We start from the raw sequence: 21080 nt of genomic DNA on the forward strand, positions 1-21080 counted from the left end.
TCCCCTGTTTGGGCACTATTAGTAAAGGTGCTCCGTGAGACACATTCACCAGGTGGTTGAAATCAGGCTTTGCACTGAAAGGCTCCTTAAGCGGAGTGCGGTTGTTCTAGCGGGTGCTCTGCGCTCATCCCCTCTAGTTTACAGGCCACAGGCCAGACAGGGCTTCTGAGCCAAAAGAGCTCCTGGAGAGGTTTCTTGGGGGGAAGCTGTTGAGCTGGGACCACTTTTGCATGAGGATGCCGATGCCGCCCCGCCTTGCGCCCGGGCAGCACTTTCCCCATCCTTCCTTTCCAAACTTTGAGCGGGGCAACACTGTGCGGGCTTCCTCCCGCCCCATGGCGGGGGTTGGAACTGGATGAGCTTTAAGGTCCCTTCCAACACAAACCACCTGGATTCCTGCTCCTTTCCTGCCCCTGTGTTACCCCCGTTCCTCCGCGGTACCCCCGCCGGGGGCAGCACCCGCGATCCCCGCTGGGGCAGCGGCGGAGCGCAGCGGGGCCGTGCGGTGCCGGGCGGCGGAGGAAGGGGCTCCGGCGGCGCGGCCGCCGCGATTGGCAGAGCCGAGCAGCGCCGTCCAGGAAACGGCTCGGGTTGCAGCGGGGGGAGTGACCGGGGGAGGGAGGAAGGGAGCCGGAGGAGTGCGCCGGGAGAGAGGGGAAGGGGAAGAGAAGGGGAGGGGGGAAGAGAGGAAAAAAAAAAGCCCCACCAAAACCAACCCAAACCACCACCCACCCGAGGGGGGCTGTTGGCTTGACAAAGCTGCTGGCGGCTGGATGGAGCGGAGCGGGACCCGCAGCGATGCCCGCACGGGGGAGGAGGCTGCTGGCGCCGGGCACGGCGGGCTCGCCCCTCTGAGGCGGTAGCCGCTGCAGCCGAGCGAAGGGACGGGACGGGACCGGGCGCCGGGCCGGCTCCTGCCTCGCCTCCCTCCTACCGCGTCCCGCGGGGGATGCGCCCCGCTGCGTTGCTGCGGGTTTGCCAGCCGGGGCTGCCCGCGGAGTGACCGCGGCTGCGGAGCAGTTTTCCTGCCCGCCGCGGGGACCCGCAGCCCGGCACCGCGCCTCAACCCGCCTGTTGCGGGCGACCGGACCCTTCCCTTGAAGCTTCCTCGCCGCAGGTAATGGCACCGAGCGGGATGGGGCGGAGAGGGGGGGGGGGGAAGGCGCAGCCACCCTGTAAGGTGGCGGAGGGCAGCGCTCGGGCTGCCGGTGCGGGGCCCCGCAAGTGGTGCACGCCGGCTCCGGGGCGCTCTGTGCCGGTGCGGGGTTTGGGATGCGGCGGGGGGCTCCGTTCGCCCCGTGCTCCCCGTTCTGACACTTGATGGTCTCTGTGGGGTTGTGTGTGCGGGGGAAGCCTGAGGTAACTTTGTGACCGGTGTCCAGCGGTGACAGCGGGGGTGAGGAAAGGCACGCTCTGCCTCCGAGGAGCATCCCCCCCGATTCGGAACGGGACCGCCTGGACCGGCCGCCCGCAGCCCGGCGCCGCCGGAGCAGGGGGTCCTGCCCGCCGCGGGGCTGGGGAGGGGGTGCCCGGGGTAAAGCGGGGGAGAAATCCGCGATGAAATACATATTTAAATGCAAAACGTCCCGTTCAAACAGGCGCCCATTATGCGTTCGGTGTGAAACGCTATCAACATTTAAAACTTCATTGTCTCCTTTGTACCAAATCCCTGTAAATCTTCCACTAGCCTTTACTCATTTTCATCTGAAAAGCCTGTTTGGGCTGAATAGACAGCAATCAGCAGCCTCGGGACTTCTCTCTCTCTCTGGAATGTCAATTAAAATGCAGATTTTTTTTTTCTTTTTCTCTCCCCCTGATCTTTTGGTGGCAAAAGACTTGAGAAAACCAGGATAGTCCTGGAAAGAGAATGAAAGAAGTTCGAACAATGCAAAAGTACTGAAGCTGCCAGCCGGTTCCCATTAGTCCTCCAGAATTAATGTTTAATAGCTGGGATGCTCAGATTTGCTTGGAGATCGAACTGCGATGTAGTCTTGTTAGTTACGTATCTGTGTGTATATGTTTATAGACGCGTGTATGTTTATGTGTGGGTATATGTGTGTGTATGTGTATATAAAGCTGTTAGCCCCAAAGCTGCACGTACCTGGATTTTTGTGATGGAGCTACTGGGCTTTTAGGGCTTCTTTGTGGAGGGAAGAGCCGTATTTCATTCAGAGTTTGCTATTCCCTGCCTAATCGAGAGAGATGCTGAAGGGCTGTACAGCGAGCAGTGTATTGATTCGGTTAACATACTCTACAAATTGTGCTCTCCCCGGGGAGTGATAAACATCTTATAAACAACAATGGAAGTAGATTAAAAAGAACACTGAGCATTGAATTTAATTAATGCCACTGCTGAACAAGTACTACTTGTTTGTGTGTGTGAGTGCGTTTAAGCTGAAGTGCAGCTTGGAGGAATTTGGTTGGGCTCCCAAACCAGTCTGCTTTCCCATGCTTGTCAGTTTGGCAAAGAAATTTGGGCAGGTATGTGACGAGGTGAAAATTGACTTGATGAGCGAGTGGCAAGGAGAGCCATCAATCATTGGAGCCTGACAACTCCTCCCCAAAGTGTAGGCTGAGAAGAGAGACAGAGTTCCCTTTCAAGGGGAAAAATAAACACTACGTGTGGCTTTCACTGAGTCTGAGACTCCAGGAGGGATTATGGTATTGTAGTCAGGAAGCCAGAATTGTGGAGGCCAAAAAGCATGCTGGGGCTGTGTTCCAAACATTGAGATAGAGGTACATAATTATCCAGCACAGGAGGTCTTTCCAGAGACTCGTCCCCCAGCAACTGTGGCGATTAAGCTATGAGAAGAATTTGGTTTCATTTCATCTTCGTTGGACTCAGCTTCTTTTGGTAAAGGGCAACCCTCGAACCCCGGTCGCTGTTGTGGTGGTAGAGAGTGGTTTGGCTTCACGGATGGGTCCAGAGCTCTGGTCTGTGCTTTATTATGCCTTTGCAAGCCACGGGTTTGAATTCTGTGGTGCCCTGTGAGTGAAGAGCCCCTTCGTTCTGCTGGCAGATGTTCAGCTGCAGAAGCAAATATCTACAGGTGAGAAGATGCATGGTCAGGTAGCCTTGTGGCCACTTCAGGATTTAGGGTGAGGATAGGAACCACAAACGTGCTTTCAGTGGTGTTTAATGTAGCTTAAAAATCTAAACCAGCTGAAATGTAAGCGGAATTAATGCTGTTGGAGTCTGGAATATAGGCGAGCAGTCTGGTATGTTTTCTTTTTGCAAAACTGTGATTTTCTCATTTATATACATTGCCTTTAATTGGAATTTACAGGATGATTTATGGCAATTAAATCAGCATTACATCCAGCCTGTTCATTAGGGTTCCTACCCGCTTTACAGCTGGATAAACTGAGCTACAGAGCCGTGGTTGTGGGTCTGGTGGTCGGGTGGTTGACCGGGGTGGCAGCATCCAGGAGGGCTTGATCCGATCCCTTCCCAGATGCAGTCCAGTCCCAGAAACAGAGCTCTCTTCAGTTCTACACCTGCTCAGTGCTTATTTAAAGAAGAGCTGGGCAAGCTCTTTGCAAATGTTTATGCAGTGGTCTGGTGGTGTTTTCACTGGAGGTTTAATAGTAGTTGCTAGCTTGTGGTCTGGGATGCTCGCGTTACGCTTGAATCTCTAAAGGAGGGACAGAGCTTTTTGCTGATACCAGCTGAGGGGGGAAAAAGCTTGCCCTGAAGTACCAGGGATTCACCTGAAATAGCATGTGTTAATTCTTTTCCCCAAGTGCCTTATTTATGTCATCTAAAATCTGTTCCTACTAATTCCAGATGTGACTGTATCTAGTAGCCAAGATAAAAGATGCTTCGACAGCATTTCTCTCCTTAGCTCTGTGAACTTGGTTTGTACACAGCAGGTAGCAAAAGGCTAATAAAATCTGAAAACACTTTTTTATGGTTGGCCTTATAAAGGGAGAATATTTGGCTGTGTTTCTGTGTACTTTATGCTGAGGTGCCATACCACATCCAAATGGCAGGGAGTTCTGGGAAGTTTGCCTTTATCTTTGCACTCCTTGCCTTTTTAAGGGTGAAAGCAGGAGGGGAAAAAGAGGTTTTATGTTATTTCCCCCCTTCAAGACAAGTGCTCTCGAATCTTCAGTTGGGTTTGGTCACATCTAAGATGAATCATTGGCCAGGTTGTATTATCCATTGACTGAGGTTTACCATCTTTTAGTTTTGAAGTGGAAAATCAGGTCTAATTTTCTGGTTGAGCTGTTAAATCACCCTGTGAGGATGTTCTTCTGACCCTCACCTGGCATCTTCCTGTGGTGGCAACAGGGTCCCATTAAGAGAGTAGTGGTTACTTTGGTACCACTTCCCTTTTCCATCAGCCTGTGCCTGGATTATCAGCTAACTCTCCATCCATTTAGATTAGTTTTACAGTGAATAAAGTACTTTATTTTTTTATCTTATCTGAAAAAATATAGATCAATAACCACTGTTGAGAGAGAAGAGAAACGTGTGTGCACACAATTTAGCATATATGAATGGAAAACGATGCTGGGGAGGTCTCCTGTGAAACTGCAGCCTGTACCATCCTTTATAAGGGTTTTAATTGCCTGTAATGGCACGTAGCTAACCAGCATCCCCACAAAGACTGGAGCCTTCCACCTGTACAGGACTCTCAGGCTTTAGAAGGACACTGAGTCAGAAGAAGGTGTATCCATAGGGGAGCTGGAAGTCAAATACAGTTGGAAGGAAGGTGGAATACGGTCGGAGCTGGAAGGTGAAATACAGTTTTCCAGATTATCCAAGTCTAAAGAAGTCTTTTTCGACTGGTTGTGCTTCTTTTTTTTTCCTTGTGGAAAATTACTGAGTTCTTGCAACTTCAGCTGGCTGCAGAGCTGCCTAGGTGAAGGAATGAAAACCAAGGCAAACTTACATAAACCTTCAAACAATAACATGAATATAATTTGTATAATTGTGGTAATTTCATAGCATTACAGGTTATGTGCCTGCACATGTGTGCGCCTCTCGGTTTGCTTTAAAACCTGTATATTTTTCTGTCAGTAAAATAGCTCTCTGAATATGTGCTGAGAAGTGATTTTGTGAAAACAAGGAGGACTTGGTTACGCCTCAGGTGATGATGGAAGCTGCTAACAGAAAATGAAAAGTCACTCACTTTTCACATATTCTTGAAGCTGGAAAACTGTTTTTCCCATCCTCCTCCTCCCTTCCCTCTCCCCTCAGCTCTGCTCGGGGCTTTCGGAAGCTTTTGGGTTTGTGCTTGAAGATGTTTTTGCTGACAGTGTTAAATCTCTCTTCTCCCCACAGCAGCAGCAGCCGTCGTTCCAAGGGAGGAGGTATTACCCCGGCCGAAGGCACTGCTTTCTCTCCATGCTTCTTTAGAGGTGTTCAGATGGGATTAAAGTCCACATGGAGATATGGAAATGGACCAGGAATTTACTCTAAAAAGATGGTCAGCTGGGATTCGGGTTGCCTTATCTGCCTGGTGGTGGTCACCATGGCTGGACTTTCCCTGGCTCGACCTTCGTTTAATTTAGTTGTTGAAGACACCACGCTGGAACCTGAAGGTAAATCACTCTTCAGTCCTTGATTCTGCAAAATAAGTTAGTTCTAAGTGCCTGGATGTCTGAAATAGAAGTCAACATCTTTATGTGCTTTGATAAATCTAAGGCAAGTAACAGATTAGCCCTCAAGAGTTATGTTTTTTGTCTTATCCTGCTCACACGTGGGCTGTGTGCATGCAAGCGTTCGTTTGTTTAATCTTATGCAAGCGAGTGGTGTCAGTGATTTCACTTGGGACTGTCATCACGTTGTATAATCAAAGCGTACGGCTGAAAGTTTTCAGGAGCGGGTCTGTAAGGGAACCAGGCAGTTGCACTTGCATACGTGTTACGTGTTGCCGTCTCAAGGAACGGAATGGCTGTATAGCTGCATGTCGTTGTGATTGTCTTAACCTGAGACGTTCGGAGAGAAATGAATGCCAAGAGCTTTTCAGTCCCGGGGCCTGAATGTTCAGTTTTGCCGGGCACTCTGCGAATGTGGTGTTGCGGCTTTATCAGTGTTTGTACTTTGAATGCATTTCCCCATTGCTGTTAATATCCAAGAACAACCGGTACAGTGTCTGGATTGCAAGTCTGGGAAGTGTAAATGCTGAGATTTGTATAGCAAGGACTGCAGTTTATTGCTGGGAAAGACCTTTACGTTGGAAGAGGTGTTTTGATAAAATCTCCTACTTTGAGCCGGCACCTGTTGATATGTTCTTCTAGGTATATCCCTTCCTCAGGCTTTGCAAAGTGCTTTCCTTCAACAAAGAGCTAAGGAGGGGCTGCTTTTTTATTGTCGCGAGCTGATTGTGTTTAAGGATGATTTTACTGGATTGTGTAGGATCCTTCCTGCTCTCTGAGCACCTTAGGGGGAAAGGGAGGCTTCCTTCATAAGGTTTCATCTGTCCTTTGGAGGAGTGATTACACTTCTAGGAACTCAACTGTCAACCTACTATAATACTCCATAGAGCATTTGTGATCCAGCAAGCTTGCTGGAAAGAATTTGGCCTTTACACATTCTACTACTCATGTCCACGGATACGGCTTTGTTTTTGTTTAATACATTTTCATGCAAAACTTATTTGTTTCTATCCACTGCCTCTAAAAATAGACGTCACCAGCTAACACATATTTAGAATCTGTTCCAAGTACAGTTTTATTGATGGCAGGGGATGAACTATTTAGAGACGAGGAGCCCTCCTCCCTAGCAAGTGTTCCTTAAAGAAGTTAACGGGGTATAGCAATATTGTCATCTGTCAGCCACAGAGATTGCTGATAGCAAAGATGTTTTATTTTCCTTTCAAAGGTAACTTGAGAATTAAGAAAATAAAGCCCAGCTCTCCTCACCACTCACTGTATGGGTTGTTAATTGCACATCTGGTGCCTTTTTGGCTTTACAGAGGAATGACAAAAGCATGAATAACCCTGGTTGCAGACTTGCTGTTTGTAGTGAGGTTCCCTAGTTTTAGGGTTAAATCAGAAAGAATGCGATTGCAGGATTGGTGGAGTGTTTTACGGGGAGAAGAGCAATATTTTCTGTATGATGCCTACTAATTTTTCAGCTCTTCAGGGGAAGAATAGCTTCTATTATTTTTAAAAAGCAGTTTAAAACCATGTTTCTTCCACAGTAAATATCCAGGGGGTAGAATCTGGGTTTTATCAAAGAGTAAATTGTTAAAAAGGATTTAAAACTTCTTCCCTGGGCAGGAATGTTACCGACATGAAACAATTTTAGATGTGAGAACCCGAACCATTACCAGAAATAAGAAAAGGAAAAACCAAACCAAAGACCCAACAAACAATTATTCTATGACCCAACAAAAAAAGTGCCTTGAAGTTACTGGTATAATAAGAGCTTTTATGCTGCAGAATACGGGGAATTGTGTGGGATTAATATCTGAGATTTGGGAAATAAAACCTCCTTTATGTACTTCGTTAAACCTTATGTTTTTACACAATCACCTTCTCTGGGTGCCATCACTGCCACCCACAAGCTTTCCAAGCCCAAAACGAAACAAAAAACCCTTCCAAAAACCTTTGCAAAACCCAAGTAGGCTTCTTTTTTAACTTAGTAAATACCAAACATTTTGGCCAGAGCTAATCTGAGGGGTCAGGTGCTCCAATAATGCAGGTTTTCAGTAGGGCTGCTGAGTGTGCAGTCATTAGAGCTATGACATTTCATACCAGCTGAGAAGGTCGGCAGGGCCGTGACCTTTGGTGACACATGTTGATCTGTTTTTCAGTCTTCCTTCATGGACCTGCCCTAAATTTTGTCCTTTTTTTTTTTTTTGTTTCATGTGAGGTGCTTTTCATTATTATTTATTGCTTTAGTGACTCAGGATATTCAAAAAGCTGTATGGAAGATTCAGAGGAATTGAGATTGTGGCTTTTTATTCCTTTGATTGCAATAGAGCTCTTGTCTCTTAGCTAAACCTAACTTGAGGGGTATTTGCAGCCTTCAGAGTAGCTGGTTAAGCATGTACTGTTAGTACAAGCAGTATTTATCTAATAGGGTACTTAACTGCATGGGTATGTGCAGGTTATGGGCAAGATGTCATGCGTCAAGGTTCTTTGCTTTTGGTTATCTGTAGTCAACCAGTCTCTGGTGGCACGCTTCTTTGAGGTGCTTTTATCAAATGCTGGGTTCATTGTGCTCTGAATCTCATCTGTGACCATTAGATATTGCTGCAGTCATTTACTCAATATTTACTCTGAAAATGGTATCTTGAGCCATTCTAAATTAGGACATCAGTGTTGGTATCGTGACTTCTTACCAGTGTGTGGATTCTGAGTGTTATTGGTTGTGGTGCTTTCTTCCCCCTAAGCTAAAATGAGAGGCTGTTGAGCACTGTGAGCAGAAACAGGACCTGTAGGAGTTGGTTTGAGGGCTGTCAACTCTCAAATTGTATCTCGCATCCAGTGTTTACATCAATGTTTTTTATCCTAGGGAGTATAAAGCCTTTCTGCTTTTAAATATTTGGAAATAAGCCTACCCCAGTGTGTACAAAGGAGCCATTCTCTTTCTGTGTACCCGGGCTATGAAGGCCTTTGATGATAGCCAACTTTTCGAAAGGGCTCTGACCGCACACATAGGTTGAAGGGTTACTTTGTGAACTGAATAATTAGTTTAGACATGTATTTGATAAATAGCAAGCTCTCCCTTGACCTTCCCTTGCCCAAGCTGTGTGTTATCGTTCTGCTGGGTAGTTAATTTAGGCCCTTCCCCATGTGCAATGCCTCGATGCTGTCCTTGGAGCACCCATTCGGAGCCCTCGCTTGGCGCACAGTAGCAATGTGTTTCAGTTCTTTCAATTTAGGTCAAATTTCAAAGGACCAATTTAAGCTTTCCACGAGGGACAGCCTAATTCTGGGTCCTGTGAAAAACACAGCGGGTCAAAACAGCCTTAAATTGTGCATTTGGGAGGTTCCTAGGAGCAGCAAGTGAAGGAGAGAGACCTTTAATGGGTGGTGTGTGCTTATGGTGGGCTATGAAGTGAGTAACCAGTTGTCATTTGGGTTTTAACTTGGTCCCAGCTATTTGCTGGCACAAAACAACACAAAACCATAAACACATTCAGTGCAGTACCCAAAGCAGTACCTTCATTTTGGTAAATACGCTGTGTGAGGACTATAACGTTAATTTTGGTGTCAATGTTGCATATAGGAGCGATATAACCTTAATTTTGATAACAATGTTGCATAATATGAGCACTATGCCTTTGTTTTTTGTAAAACTGCTGCATAATGTGGGCAATTTACCTTCACTTTTGTAGAACTGAGGGCAGTGCTTCAAAGGTTAGCGTCACCTGTGGTCACAGTGGTTAGCTCAGTCCACTGGAACATCCTTTGTTAGCCACTGCAACATGCCTGCATCAGGATGTGGGGTCTTGTGAGGGTCTTCTCTGGCTCCCAGGCAGTGGGCAGGGCTGCTATACAGAAGATACCAGTGGTGGGATGTCCACTGTCCTATGTGGAGTAGCGTGTTCCCCATTCTGGGTTGCTTTCATGGGGCCTCTCCATGCCAATGCCACCCTGCTGTGAGGGACCCCAGATGGTGGTCATCTTCCTCGGATGGTGGTGAAGCATTAGGATGCTCTTCCAATTTGGCTGGAAAAATAAAGCAAAAGGTTCACTCAGGGTTCCCTTATTATTGGTGTTTTGGGGTCTTTTTTTTACAAGAACACAGCGGCTTTGATATCTGCAAGTTCTGAGTAACAGTTCAAACTGATTAGTTAAATCAGAGTTTAGGTTTTGGGTTTGTTTAAGGCAATTATCACAGCTTATTATGGAGGAATGTGACATCCCCACGGCTTCGGATGAGGGTTGGATGCCCTTTCAGGGATCTGGTTCAGTAAGTTATTTGGCATGGTACAGGAATTGCTAGCTGAGATTCTGGGGAACTGTACAAACAGCCAGATTAAATCAGTCTTAATGTGCCCATTCTGCATTGAAAATCTGCAGCCCTTCAGCAGGGGCATGGTCTTGAGCTGCAAATTAATTGGGCATGGGTAGGGTTGTTATTTACAGGCTGTGTTGGTGAGACGCTGGGAGCTGGTAATGTGTCAGCATGGCAAGTATTTTACAAAGTAGCACAAATAATTGCACATTTGGGGCTTATCTGCCATTTTTGCTTTCTTTTTAAACCACTTGTATAGATAAAACCCCAACCCAATGACCAGCTCCAATGCGTGTGTAGTTTTCTAACTTTGAAATAGCTCTTCTTGGGCAGAGAACTTGCACCAAACTTCAGGCCATAGTAAGGTACTTTACAGGGAAGTCACAAGTTTTCAAGTTACCTTTGAAAGCAGAATTTCCAGTGGAAATGCTGACATTTCCAGTTCTTCAAGGCTGTGTATTTGAGAGAGGAGGGACTATTGTGGTGTTTTAATAAGAACCATAGCATAGCTCTTAATGAGCATATTTCTGTATCCAACTTCCCGACTTCAGTAGAAATGATCACTTGGCTTTAAATACATAGAGTCAAAGCTTGTTATTTTCTTAGAGTGAATATTTACTTCAGGAACAGATGGGGATGCGAGAAAAAAGATTTAACTTTCCCTTCCTCTAACATTAATAGGGAGATATTCCTCATTGGAAGTGTCATATTTTTAAAGCGTTACATATTTTGTGAGTCCTCAAGGTTGAAACTTCAGTGAAAGCAGAGACTTTCTTTGAAGCAGAACTCCTTAGCAATACAAATCCATGTTTTTAAAAGAGCCATCACCTGCTGAGGCAAGTTACATCTTGTCTATTTGTAATAGTGCGCTTGGTTTCACTAGAAGAGAAAATGTATTAGTGTGGTTTAAGAAGTACAAAATTCATGCTGAAAAAGACGTCAGGAACCCAAGGTATGTCTGAAATGATGAAGAGTCTGGAGTTTTGCACCAATGTGGCTGAGGGTTTGGTTCCCTGGTAGAGGATTCTCCATCCATCAGTGGGTCGGGTGGGAGCATCTTCTGCAGTGTCAGTCAGGAGGCACTGATTTGTGTTTGTGGTGGCTGTGGGAAACTGGGCAGTGCTTTAGAGTGGAGCCTGCCAGGGTAAAATTATCCTTACAGCAAACTGGGAACCAATCTGAAATTAAGACCTTTGAATTTCAGCTCGGCACGTTGCCCTATGTGTCTGTAATGTGGTTATTTAGGGGGGGAATTTGGCACAACGTGCCCCCAAAATCAGAGGTGCCGTCTTGCAGTACCAGGCACTAAACTGCCTCTTAAACTGGTTGAAAACGAAGGAACTTTGAATACAGGCAAATCTTAAATAAAGACCAGATTTGCAAGGGTGCAGCAGCCAACAGCTCCTGTTATAATTACGAAACGTGTGCTGGGAGCGCCGAGCTGTTCTGGAAGTTTGGCCTTTTGGGTTTCAATCGGAGCAGAGAGCGTCAGCGAAACTGCGTCTGCATTTACTCCTTGGCGATTGTGCCTCTCAATGAGGACGGTTGCAAAATGAGGTATTCCAGTTTAAAATTCATATCCCAGTTATGTACATCTCCAGGTTATCCATTTCCACTTTAATTATCATTCCTGGCTTTTTTGTTAGTATTTTTTTTTCCTTTACTTTTAAAACAACAACCCGTTTTTTGGGATTGGTTTTTCTGGACCTACTTCTGAGTATCGGAGTAGTCAGCACCTGGTATAGAGCTGTCTCTCGGGCTTCACTCTCTGCTGGTTCAGATCTTCTGCTTGTCACCACATAGATGTCATTATCCATATCAAGGAGAGGGACAGAAAGGCAAACTGAGTGCTAGCTGAATCCTACCGTGCCGCTTCCTTCTCTTGCCATGCTATTATTATTTTAATTGTGTTTCCAAAATGACTGTAAGTGAAAGCATTTGGTGAACCTCAGCGACACTGAGCAGTTGAGATCTGACCTACTTTCCTTCCCTTCCTCACATGCCGTTGCAAGTTGTGTGTAATTATTGCTTTTCCTCCCCCGCAAAAGAACTGGCTCATGGGGCTGGGACACAAACTGATGTGGAGCAGCCCCGCAAAGCGCCTTGCATTGGCAAAGCCATAAGAACTGAAGAGGAGGAGAGAATTCCCTTGCACCAACCTTGCGTTTGTGAGGGTTTATTGGAAAGGGCAATGTGCTGGGGGGCTGGAAGGGAGAAAAAGGAGAGTGAGAAGCTGGTTGGGGAGGAGAAAACTAGTATTTTGACTCTGTGTGTGTGTACATATATATATATCTATTTCGTGAGTTTCTATTTTGAAAGGAGTTTTGGGATGTGGTAGTTATCACCTCAGTCTTTCTCCCAGGGGGTTTGTGGCTGTTTGAGCAGGGTTTGGAGTTGGCTACGGTGGCTGGGCATGCCTCAGCAGTCTGCTCTGAGCAGGACAAGTCTGTAGGAGGTTAAAATGTGGTTGGATGGAACAGGATATGATCCGAGCACCATGCTCAGCTGAGTTTTTAAGCTTTATAAGAAGTCGTGGTGTAGAAAAACGACATCAGATTCATGATGCTCCTAAGGATGGGCTGTGTGGTAGGTTTGCTGCTGGCAGGACCTGCTTGCAGGAGAAGGTGCTGCTGTGAGACTGGCTTTGCAAGTTCGTAAAGTGCCCTGCTCAGTGTCTCTGTGTTGCAATGTTTAATTTGTTTCAGGGAAAGTAATACGGTTTATAATGCTGAATGTCACCCAACAGTTCTTAAAAGTCATTTCAAAACCCCAGCTGGAATTCTGAGCAGTTCTTTAGCTTTGTTCTATTAAATATAGTAAAGAAAAATAATCCGGTTCAGCTATTACAGCACTGAAGTACCCAGATTTATCTGATACTGTTTGCTCACCAGGGTATTTCAGACACGCAGATTAACATGGAGGCTCCTTAAGAAACCTGCCCCACTGCTCAGTAATAGCCCTTCTCCTAACAATTCAGAAGCATTTGAACCATCTTCCATTAGTATGGCAAAGTGCCCAGGAGCCACTGCTACAGCAAGGAGTGATGGAGGTGTCTGCAAGTTAAAAATAGCCCTTGTCATGTAAATGGTTGTGTGCCACCTGGAAGTGCAGATAGCCAGCCTGACTTTTAACTTCAGGGCTTGTTCTGCTGCTCTTGCCTTGTCCCAAGGTACCACTGGTGATTATTCTCTGTGTTGAGCCTGGAATTGAGTTAGCTCCGATACCTTTTGACTAAATGTTGTGAAAGGGGAGCCTGGCATGCCTCAAAACCTTGAAGTACTTGGAGAGTATCCTATGGTTTATGCGTGTTGTGGCGAACGCTTTCAAAAGCGCTGAGGGGCTGTTTTGGGGTATTGTTTCCAGTGACTTTTTTTCCAATCCCACTTTAGGAAGAGGGGGAAGATGAATTTCAGGGGAGCAGGCAAGATGAGACTTCCAGACGAGCTGCTAAAATTAAGAGGATTTGTATAGTCAAGTAAAAATGGGACCGTGTACAAAAGAAACAACTGCTGACTTGCTTATAGGGAATCTGAATAAATGTTCCCTGTATCCAGAACTAACACTTGGACACGAAATTGTGCAATTTTTAACCTCATGGTTGTAATTTATTTCTTTTGCATGTTGAATAGCAATAGTCCCGAGCATGGCCTTCGGCAAACCTGGAAGAAGTAGGTTGTGTTTTTATGTTCGGATTTGTGTTATGTTCTATTCTGTTTTTATGTTGCTCTTGAAATGCAAATAAAGAACCTGAAAAAAAGCCACAGATTGGAGGAGATGCAAGAAAACATTAAACCCAAGAAAAAGCCTTTGCGACTAAACGCGCTCATACCTTTCCCCAAAGCTCTGTATCTTACACGGAGCCTTTCCCAAGCAGATCTTAATGCTAAGTTGGACAATGGGGGTTGCTTAAATTGCTCTGTCACTTAGTTATGTGCAGAATAGAGACGGGAAGATTTGATGTGCTGCTGAAAGTAGAAATAATTAGAAAATGATCCTCGTCTTGGATTCTGCTTTTTAGGGAGAGAAGGTTAATTTTTTTCCAGCTTTTCATTTGAGGTTCTGGCAAAGGTGATACATTTCCCCTTTGCATTGTATAATAGATTACATGAGAAGCCTCTTCTGTAATGAGTTTGAAGAGTAGTTAATTATTTTTGAGATTGCATTACATGTGTGTGAGGTTTATATTGTACTCCCCAGTACACCTAGCACAGAGACTGCCGCTCTGTTGATTTAGGCACCTAGGGGAGCTTATGGCTTGAACAGAAGTGGTCAAGATACAGTGCTTGGAACTAAAGATTCAAATCCTGAAGGTGGCCAGTAGCTTCACATCGTACCAGTGGCATAAAAAGCAGCACAATAGTTTTAGGTTTTTTTTGTAGCTGCTCAAGGTTGTGGGTGTTTTCTCCCTCCGTAGTTACCAAGTCTTTGAGCAGAAGGCATACTGATGCTCTCCTCTTTCTTGTTCTGTCCCAAGTCTGGAGATAAATCCTATGGTGACTGTTGTATAAAGAAGTCTTCATCCTGTAAGGAGCAGGCTGTGAAGAATGGGGACAAACAGGAAGAAATTGCCAGGCAGTTCCCAGCAGCAGGAGGTGGCCTTGCTGGTCTCTGCTGTTTACTTTGAACTTGGCGTGCTCCGAGTCTTCCCTGGCTTGGCTTCCAAAAGCATAAAGCACACGGCCAAGCCCAGGAGCATGTGGTACTTGGCATTTTTGACACATATTGCGTGGTTGTGCAGCCATAACTCAATGATCACAACTATAAAGACAGGTAGGAGCAAGCAGGCTGCAAGTTGTAGGACTTTTTAATTTCTGTATGAAGCCTGGACAAGTACAATTTCTCCTTCTTTTGAGAAGGAGTCTTCCTTTAACTACGGGGTGAGACGCATCAACCCAGATGCTTTTGCCATTAAAGCCATGCTGCAAACATAGGGTGGGTACCCAACTCACCACGTATCAGCCAACACACCAACGTAGCAGGGGACCTCAGGAGGTTTGTTCCCACCACTCTCTTCAGCTGGCTTCTTCCTTGTGTCTGTAGCCAGGACTAAAGGCTGCCTGGGGGTAGTTACCTCAAGGAGTTGCAGTTCTGTAATTGCTCATCTGCCAAAGAGCATTACACAAGGAAGATAGATGTAATCACATGGGGATGACTTTTAGGTGCATATGCAGAGCTTTTTTTTCCTTGGCCAGGGGGTCCTGCAAGTGGTGAAACTCTTTGCCTGCTCACCAGAATTATTTATTTTTCTAAGTCTTTAGAGCTTAGGAAAACAACTTAGTGCAGTGTAACATTTTCCCTTACCCATGATGACATTGGCAAGTGTTTCAGTTGGAGGAGATTCGCTTCTTTTTAATGATCTTAGTATATGTAACACTCAATAGGAGTTGACATGATGTTGGAGGTCCACGCTTTAGCAGGTCGGTGCGGCTGGAAGCTCTACACTCGTTCTGGAGTCTTGGGAATGTATGTGGCAACACTTCGTTTTGCAAATGTTTGCTTCCAGAGAAGAAGGATTCTTCCTTCTGGTTTTGTCTCTTGTACCCATCAGATGACTGGGCCTCTATAGAATAAGGATAACAGGGTTAAATAAGATGCCAGGAAAAAAAAATATCTCAATTTATTTCATACAGTTTAGCACTTAATGGTTTATGGAGTCACTGCTTTCAAACAGAGCAGCTTGAGAGCTTGTTTTAAGCCTTGTGAAGACTTAGAATCTGCCACATAGTGTTTGTAACTATCATGGATGTCCCTTTGATGCTTTGTGTTTGATGAAGTTTTGCTATAAGGCTTAAATCTTTTTCATCACATCATTATATGGTAGAGGAGGAAGAATGATTCCTGGTCTTTGGAGTGGTGTTCAGTGATGAGGGACTTTTATATATTTTTATATATATATTTTAACTTTGGTGTTTTACAGTTCTAGCAGGAGTTGTAGTGATTTGGAAAGGAAAGGTTTTTATCAGAACAGAGGCTTCCTGATTATGTCTAGCGGAGGCAGAGCTGGGCATAGCTGGCAGCTAACTGGCGGAAACAAGCCAGCAGGAATCCAGTGACTTTGGAGAAGAAGATGGATGAATTGCCAATACTGTTTTGTCCCCCTTTGTATAAGGAGACATGCTTAGCCTTTGTGGCTTTGGTTTGCTCTTGGCTCATGCGTGATGGTCACCGTGGCCAAGAATGACTCTTTGCATTTTAAAACCATTGGCCGTTTAGAGTTTATCATCCATCATCAGAAGGAGACATGGAGCTACTCTTAGTGTTAGCCTGCCAACTTAAATTGAGGAAGAAGCCCACCAGTTTGTACCTGGGAGGTAGGAGGGAAGGTTGCAAGCTTGGCTGATGATACCTGGGCTTCCCAATCCTGCAGAGGCTACCTCTAGGGGAGAGCATAGAGGTTTGTGTTTGACTCCCAAAGTCATGGTGCCCATGGCTATTCTGCTTCAGGCACGGTTCGGCATCCCCATTCCGTGTTGCTCATCCAGTGTGGTCTTGCTTGATTTTCCTCAACGGCAGGAAAAACAGGAGACGAGGGTAGGAGAAGCAGGAGGAGTGGTAGTGTTTGGCAGCCAGGCATTCCCTGTGGGGACATTCAGTTTTGCAATGAACCTCTTGGATTCGTGACAGGTCAGGTCTGTTGACCCTTCTGGGCACGCTATGGTGAGTGTTTAGTTATTTACTAAAGCCTTTTGAAGAGAAAGTGGCTTGATGGGGTCTGAGGCTTTTGTGTTATGGAGAGTTGTGTGAGAATCTTTGCTGGGGTTAGCTATTAGCTGATTGTTTAATTATTTGGCTCTGTAACTAAGTAACTAAATGCCTTGAGCCTTGAGATAAGCAGCTCTTTGTTAACTTTTTAATAAATGGAGACAAATAGTAATAACTTAAAACCTAAGGAAGTATAAATCTCTCGTTTCAGTGACTGAATCTTGAACAGAAACATGATTTGGAATATAATTGCGTATCTCTTAACAATCTGAAGTAGAGCGTTCAGAATGTCCCCAGTCCTCTATTGTGGTCATGGCTTTTATACAAAGAGTATTTACTCCGTTTGATGGCTGGATGGCATAAACCATGCTGTGAGACTGTATGAGCAGGCAAAGAAAACGTTCACATCTTGTTTATTTAAGAGCAGCTTGGTTTTCCATGGTGGTATTGTTCAACAGCTCCACCTATAAAGTTTAAACACACTCTGTGCACCACTATTACAAATAAGGGTGTAGCTGGGAGAGGACAATAGCAGAACCAATGTGTTCTCCCTTGTCCACCAGTGCTTTGAGAACATCATCAGATATTTTGCACATGCCGTTGTGGCTTGTTGGCTTTTTGAGGGGTGATAGGCAGGTGCTATGCACATCAGGTAATGCACCTCTGCAGCAGGAACTATGCCACAATCATAGGGTTTGCAGGAAAACTTTCTTAGGAATTCCTTCTTCAGCCTGGAGAAGAGAAGGCTCCTGAAGGGGAGACCTTAGAGCAGCTCCAGTGCCTAAAGGGGCTGCAGGAAAGCTGGAGAGGGGCTTGGGACAAGGGCCTGTAGGGACAGGCCAAGGGGAATGGCTTTAACCTGCCAGAGGGGAGACTGAGATGAGCTCTTGGGCAGAAGCTCTTCCCTGTGAGGGTGCTGAGGTGCTGGCACAGGGTGCCCAGAGAAGCTGTGGCTGCCCCATCCCTGGCAGTGTTCAAGGCCAGGTTGGACACAGGGGCTTGGAGCAACCTGCTCTAGTGGAAGGTGTCCCTGCCCGTGGCAGGGGTTGGAACCGGATGAGCTTTAAGGTTCCTTCCAACCCGAATCATTCCAGTGTTCTATGTATCCCATGCTGCCTGCCTTCCCACAGCTCTGTAGAGCTCTCCCAGGGAAGGGCTGCTTTACAGGCTTGTGGTGATGACTGAAGGATGCAGTTTCAAGGCAAAGCTTTGGAGAGGGCTGGAGGAGCATGTGTTTGATATTAGATCATCAAGCCTTGCTTTGTGCTGTAGGCTCTTCAGGGCTATCTGCTCCTTCTCACATCTAGCTATTTTCACTGGGGGAAAACTCGGGATGCTGCTGCTGAGAACACTGGAGGGTGGATGCAAATGAGAGCCGAGCAAACTTGCAGCCTTATTTCCCTGTTATGCTCAAAAGATGTGGATGTAAGGAAAAGAATCCTAATGTGAGCCTTAGGGAAGCCATAGATTTGATGCTGCAGCATGCATGTTCAAAACTTGGCCCTAATTTTCTGACCAGCGTAAAAACGCTTGTGCAGTGTCCTGGAATGAGAATTAACTCTGCACATAGGTTGTTTATGTGCTGCTGGGAGTGTTTTAACAGTTCAGACTGGTTGATTTTTGCATTGAAGCTGATGGGCGGACTCATGCCTCCGAATCCCACCTGTTCTCTGTTTGCTTTTGGGCACCATTTCAAACCCACACTGGAAAGAGTTTATAGGCAAACATTATAAAAAGTGACAGTCTTAAGTGCTGCTACATTCTAGTTTGGCAACACAAAGGCTTACCTGAAATAACTCACTATTTCCAAACATGACTTCATTATTTCATGACAACACTTTGCTGTGTCTTCCCTGATACTCTAGAGAGAAAGAAATGGAGGAGGATAATATTTACCAAATGCTAATACCTATTGGAAACTTCAGTATGCTAGTAATTTTCTGTGGAAAAGGCATTTTTTCTTTCTCATTTTGAACTAAATTACTGCTCTTGAGTTGGGATTTGCATTTGTTTGAAAGACTCATTGTACATTTGGGGATAGGAGTTTTGAAAGAGATGGAATCGAGGATGGGAGGTAGAAAATTACCTTCTAATTGTATGTGAACAACTGAACTGCCCGGGAGGATGCAGCAACCTATGTGAGCATCCCGTGAGTTTCCTGGCCCTCTTTGGCAAAAGCCTCTACTGCACTTAAAGGAGTGTTATGCTCACCCATAGTGGAGTTTTACAAAGCTTAAACAAAGACATTTTCAGACTCCAGGACATTGTTGGCACAAGGCAAACGCCTTTAAAGAAATTTGCTTTGCAGGTAGAGCGTTACAAAGAGTCTTAAAAACTTCAAAGTAATTTAACTGGTTGGCTTCAGCTCCCTCCTTTCTTCCTTTTTGTTTTAATTTGGCAGAGGAATCTTAATTTAAAATAAAATCTCAAGCAGACTCAACTATACTCCTTACTGTTGCAAAACACATGCAGAAAGGAACCCATGCTTAGGTTCCTAACAGCGTAGTGTGGTACCCAGTGGAGCACCTGCATTGCAGATCTGTGGCTTTGTGAATGTATCATCAAGACCGAATTAGTTTATAAGGAGTGTAAAGTTATATTGGAGCTTGTCCTAGACTTTGAGATGGAACTTTGCACCCTGGAAAGTTTAGAGACCTTCTTATAAAACCTAAATCCAAGAATCTTTATGATCTCTGTAATTGGTCTTGTTTAGATGGTTTTATGTACTTCTTCTGGTCACCATCTTGGTGTGATGCATATGTCAAATCTGTTGTTTAAGAAAGCATATTTTCCCTAGAGAAAGAGGAGAAGCTGCTTGTTTTGCAAGGGCACATCCCTGGATCTGTTTTCACTCAGTCAAACTCCCACTAAACTCCTTGAAATGACATAAATCCAGGATGAGTGGGAGAAGAAATCTGGCACGTTCAAGCCTGTCAGTTTAACCCAATATTTAAATGCATGAGTGTCCCACTGAGGTGGCCACTTCTGGTACTTGTAGAATCACAGGCTATCTCAAGTTGGAAGGGACCCATAAGGATGATTGAGTCCAACTTCCCTGCTCCATACAGGGCTACCCTACAACCAAACTACTGACAAGAGCTTCAGCATTTCCAGACTCATGTCCACAGGCTAGCTCAGATGTGATGCTTGTTTCGGAGTTCTCTGTTGGAAATGTGATGCAAGAAATGACCAACGCCATGCCCTAAAGACAGGGCACACAGCTTTCAGGGTTTCAGTATTCTTAGACTCAAGGGTTTGCACTGAAGAGTCACCTACTTTAATACTCCCTCAGACTCCCTGGCAAACAGAAAGGTGTGTGTGTATTTATATATGCACATGGTGCCTGCATGGGAAGAAGGCTGTGTGCTGGTGAGCAGCTGTCTGTGCGATGTGATGCTCCTCAGGAGCAAACAGAAGATGGTTTCATGCTTCTTTCCTCTATTTACTGTTCCTTGGTGAGGTCCAGAGGGTCGTGGGATGGGGGATACTGTGGTTGTAGGGAGAAACCAGTTACAACAGCTGTCCCTATATGTGGAGCATTATCTGGAGCATCCCACTGCGGAGATGGTCCCAAGTGTCTGGGGCTGTGGTTCCCTCCCTCCTGCTGAGAGCCAGCCTTGGAAAAAGGGGTGATAAAGTTCTAGTAACTATAGGCAGATGTAGTTTTCCAAGGATGTTTTTTTTTTGAAAAAGACTGTGGTTTGGCATTCTTCTTGTTATTTGGTTATAAAAGGGAACTGGTGGATGAGCCATTTTGTTCTGAACTTCTGTGTACACTGTGACATCCTTTGCTTGTGTTCCTGGGTTTCTGCTGTATCCTGCTCAGGAGAGGATGTGAAATAAGAAATGAAGCATGAGTTAAAGGAAAAAGTTACTGTCCCTGGAACAGAGCTGATGGTATAGAAGGCAAAAGTAGAGACTTTGGGAAGGCTGCAGGGAATAAAATAAGGGGCGTCATATACGCTGTGTATAGGAAATGTTTATTGGGGGGGGGGGGAGGCTTGGGCATTCTTTTCTTCCAACAGAGCTCTTTTCAGTTTGAAAAAGAAAACAACAAACTTATAAAATCAGATGGGGCAAGGTTAAGTTTTAATTTGAATCGCAGACCCGAATGCTAAGATATAAACCTGAATTTGCTTCTTGACCTCCTCCCTCCTCCAAGTTCCTCAAAGCCCCAGGTTCAGCAGCACTCATCTCCCTAGAGCTGCTCACAGTGGCTAGTGAGAAGGGTTGTGCCTTTGCGTGGCACTTGGGAGAAGGCACATGTTGAGGCAGCGATCAAAAGGGAATGAGCTTTGTTTGTGGTTAACTTCTTGACAATGAAGCCTCTTCCATACCTGTGAGTGGTTCAGTTTCACAAGGCAGATTGCTGGGCTGATTTGGATGAAACTTTTTTGTTTAACATAACTTGATTTCTGTGCATGACAAGGGCCTTCACTGACTTGTGTTGGAAATT

At 45.4% G+C, this 21080-nt stretch overlaps 1 protein-coding gene across 10 annotated transcripts in view; it reads left to right on the forward strand.

The window, feature by feature from the left end:
• Positions 1-687: 687 nt before the first annotated feature.
• Positions 688-21080, forward strand: part of FGFR2 (fibroblast growth factor receptor 2) — an 87125-nt gene continuing 66732 nt past the window's right edge. For 7 of the 10 annotated variants that reach the window (XM_061458589.1, XM_061458591.1, XM_061458592.1 and 4 more), the window contains exons 1-2: positions 689-1117; positions 5291-5550. In XM_061458589.1, coding sequence (XP_061314573.1) covers positions 5376-5550 — 175 coding nt within the window. In that variant the 5' untranslated portion in view covers positions 689-1117; positions 5291-5375. Of the gene's footprint in view, positions 1118-2689; positions 3051-5290; positions 5551-21080 lie in introns of those variants that run through there. The other 3 variants (XM_061458587.1, XM_061458590.1, XM_061458588.1) reach the window with 2 other exon arrangements.

Source organism: Pezoporus flaviventris, unplaced genomic scaffold (assembly GCF_033815535.1).
Source record: "Pezoporus flaviventris isolate CSIRO_AGI_PZ_B2104156 unplaced genomic scaffold, CSIRO_AGI_Pfla_v1 ptg000029l, whole genome shotgun sequence".
Classification (NCBI taxonomy): Eukaryota; Metazoa; Chordata; class Aves; order Psittaciformes; family Psittacidae; genus Pezoporus; species Pezoporus flaviventris.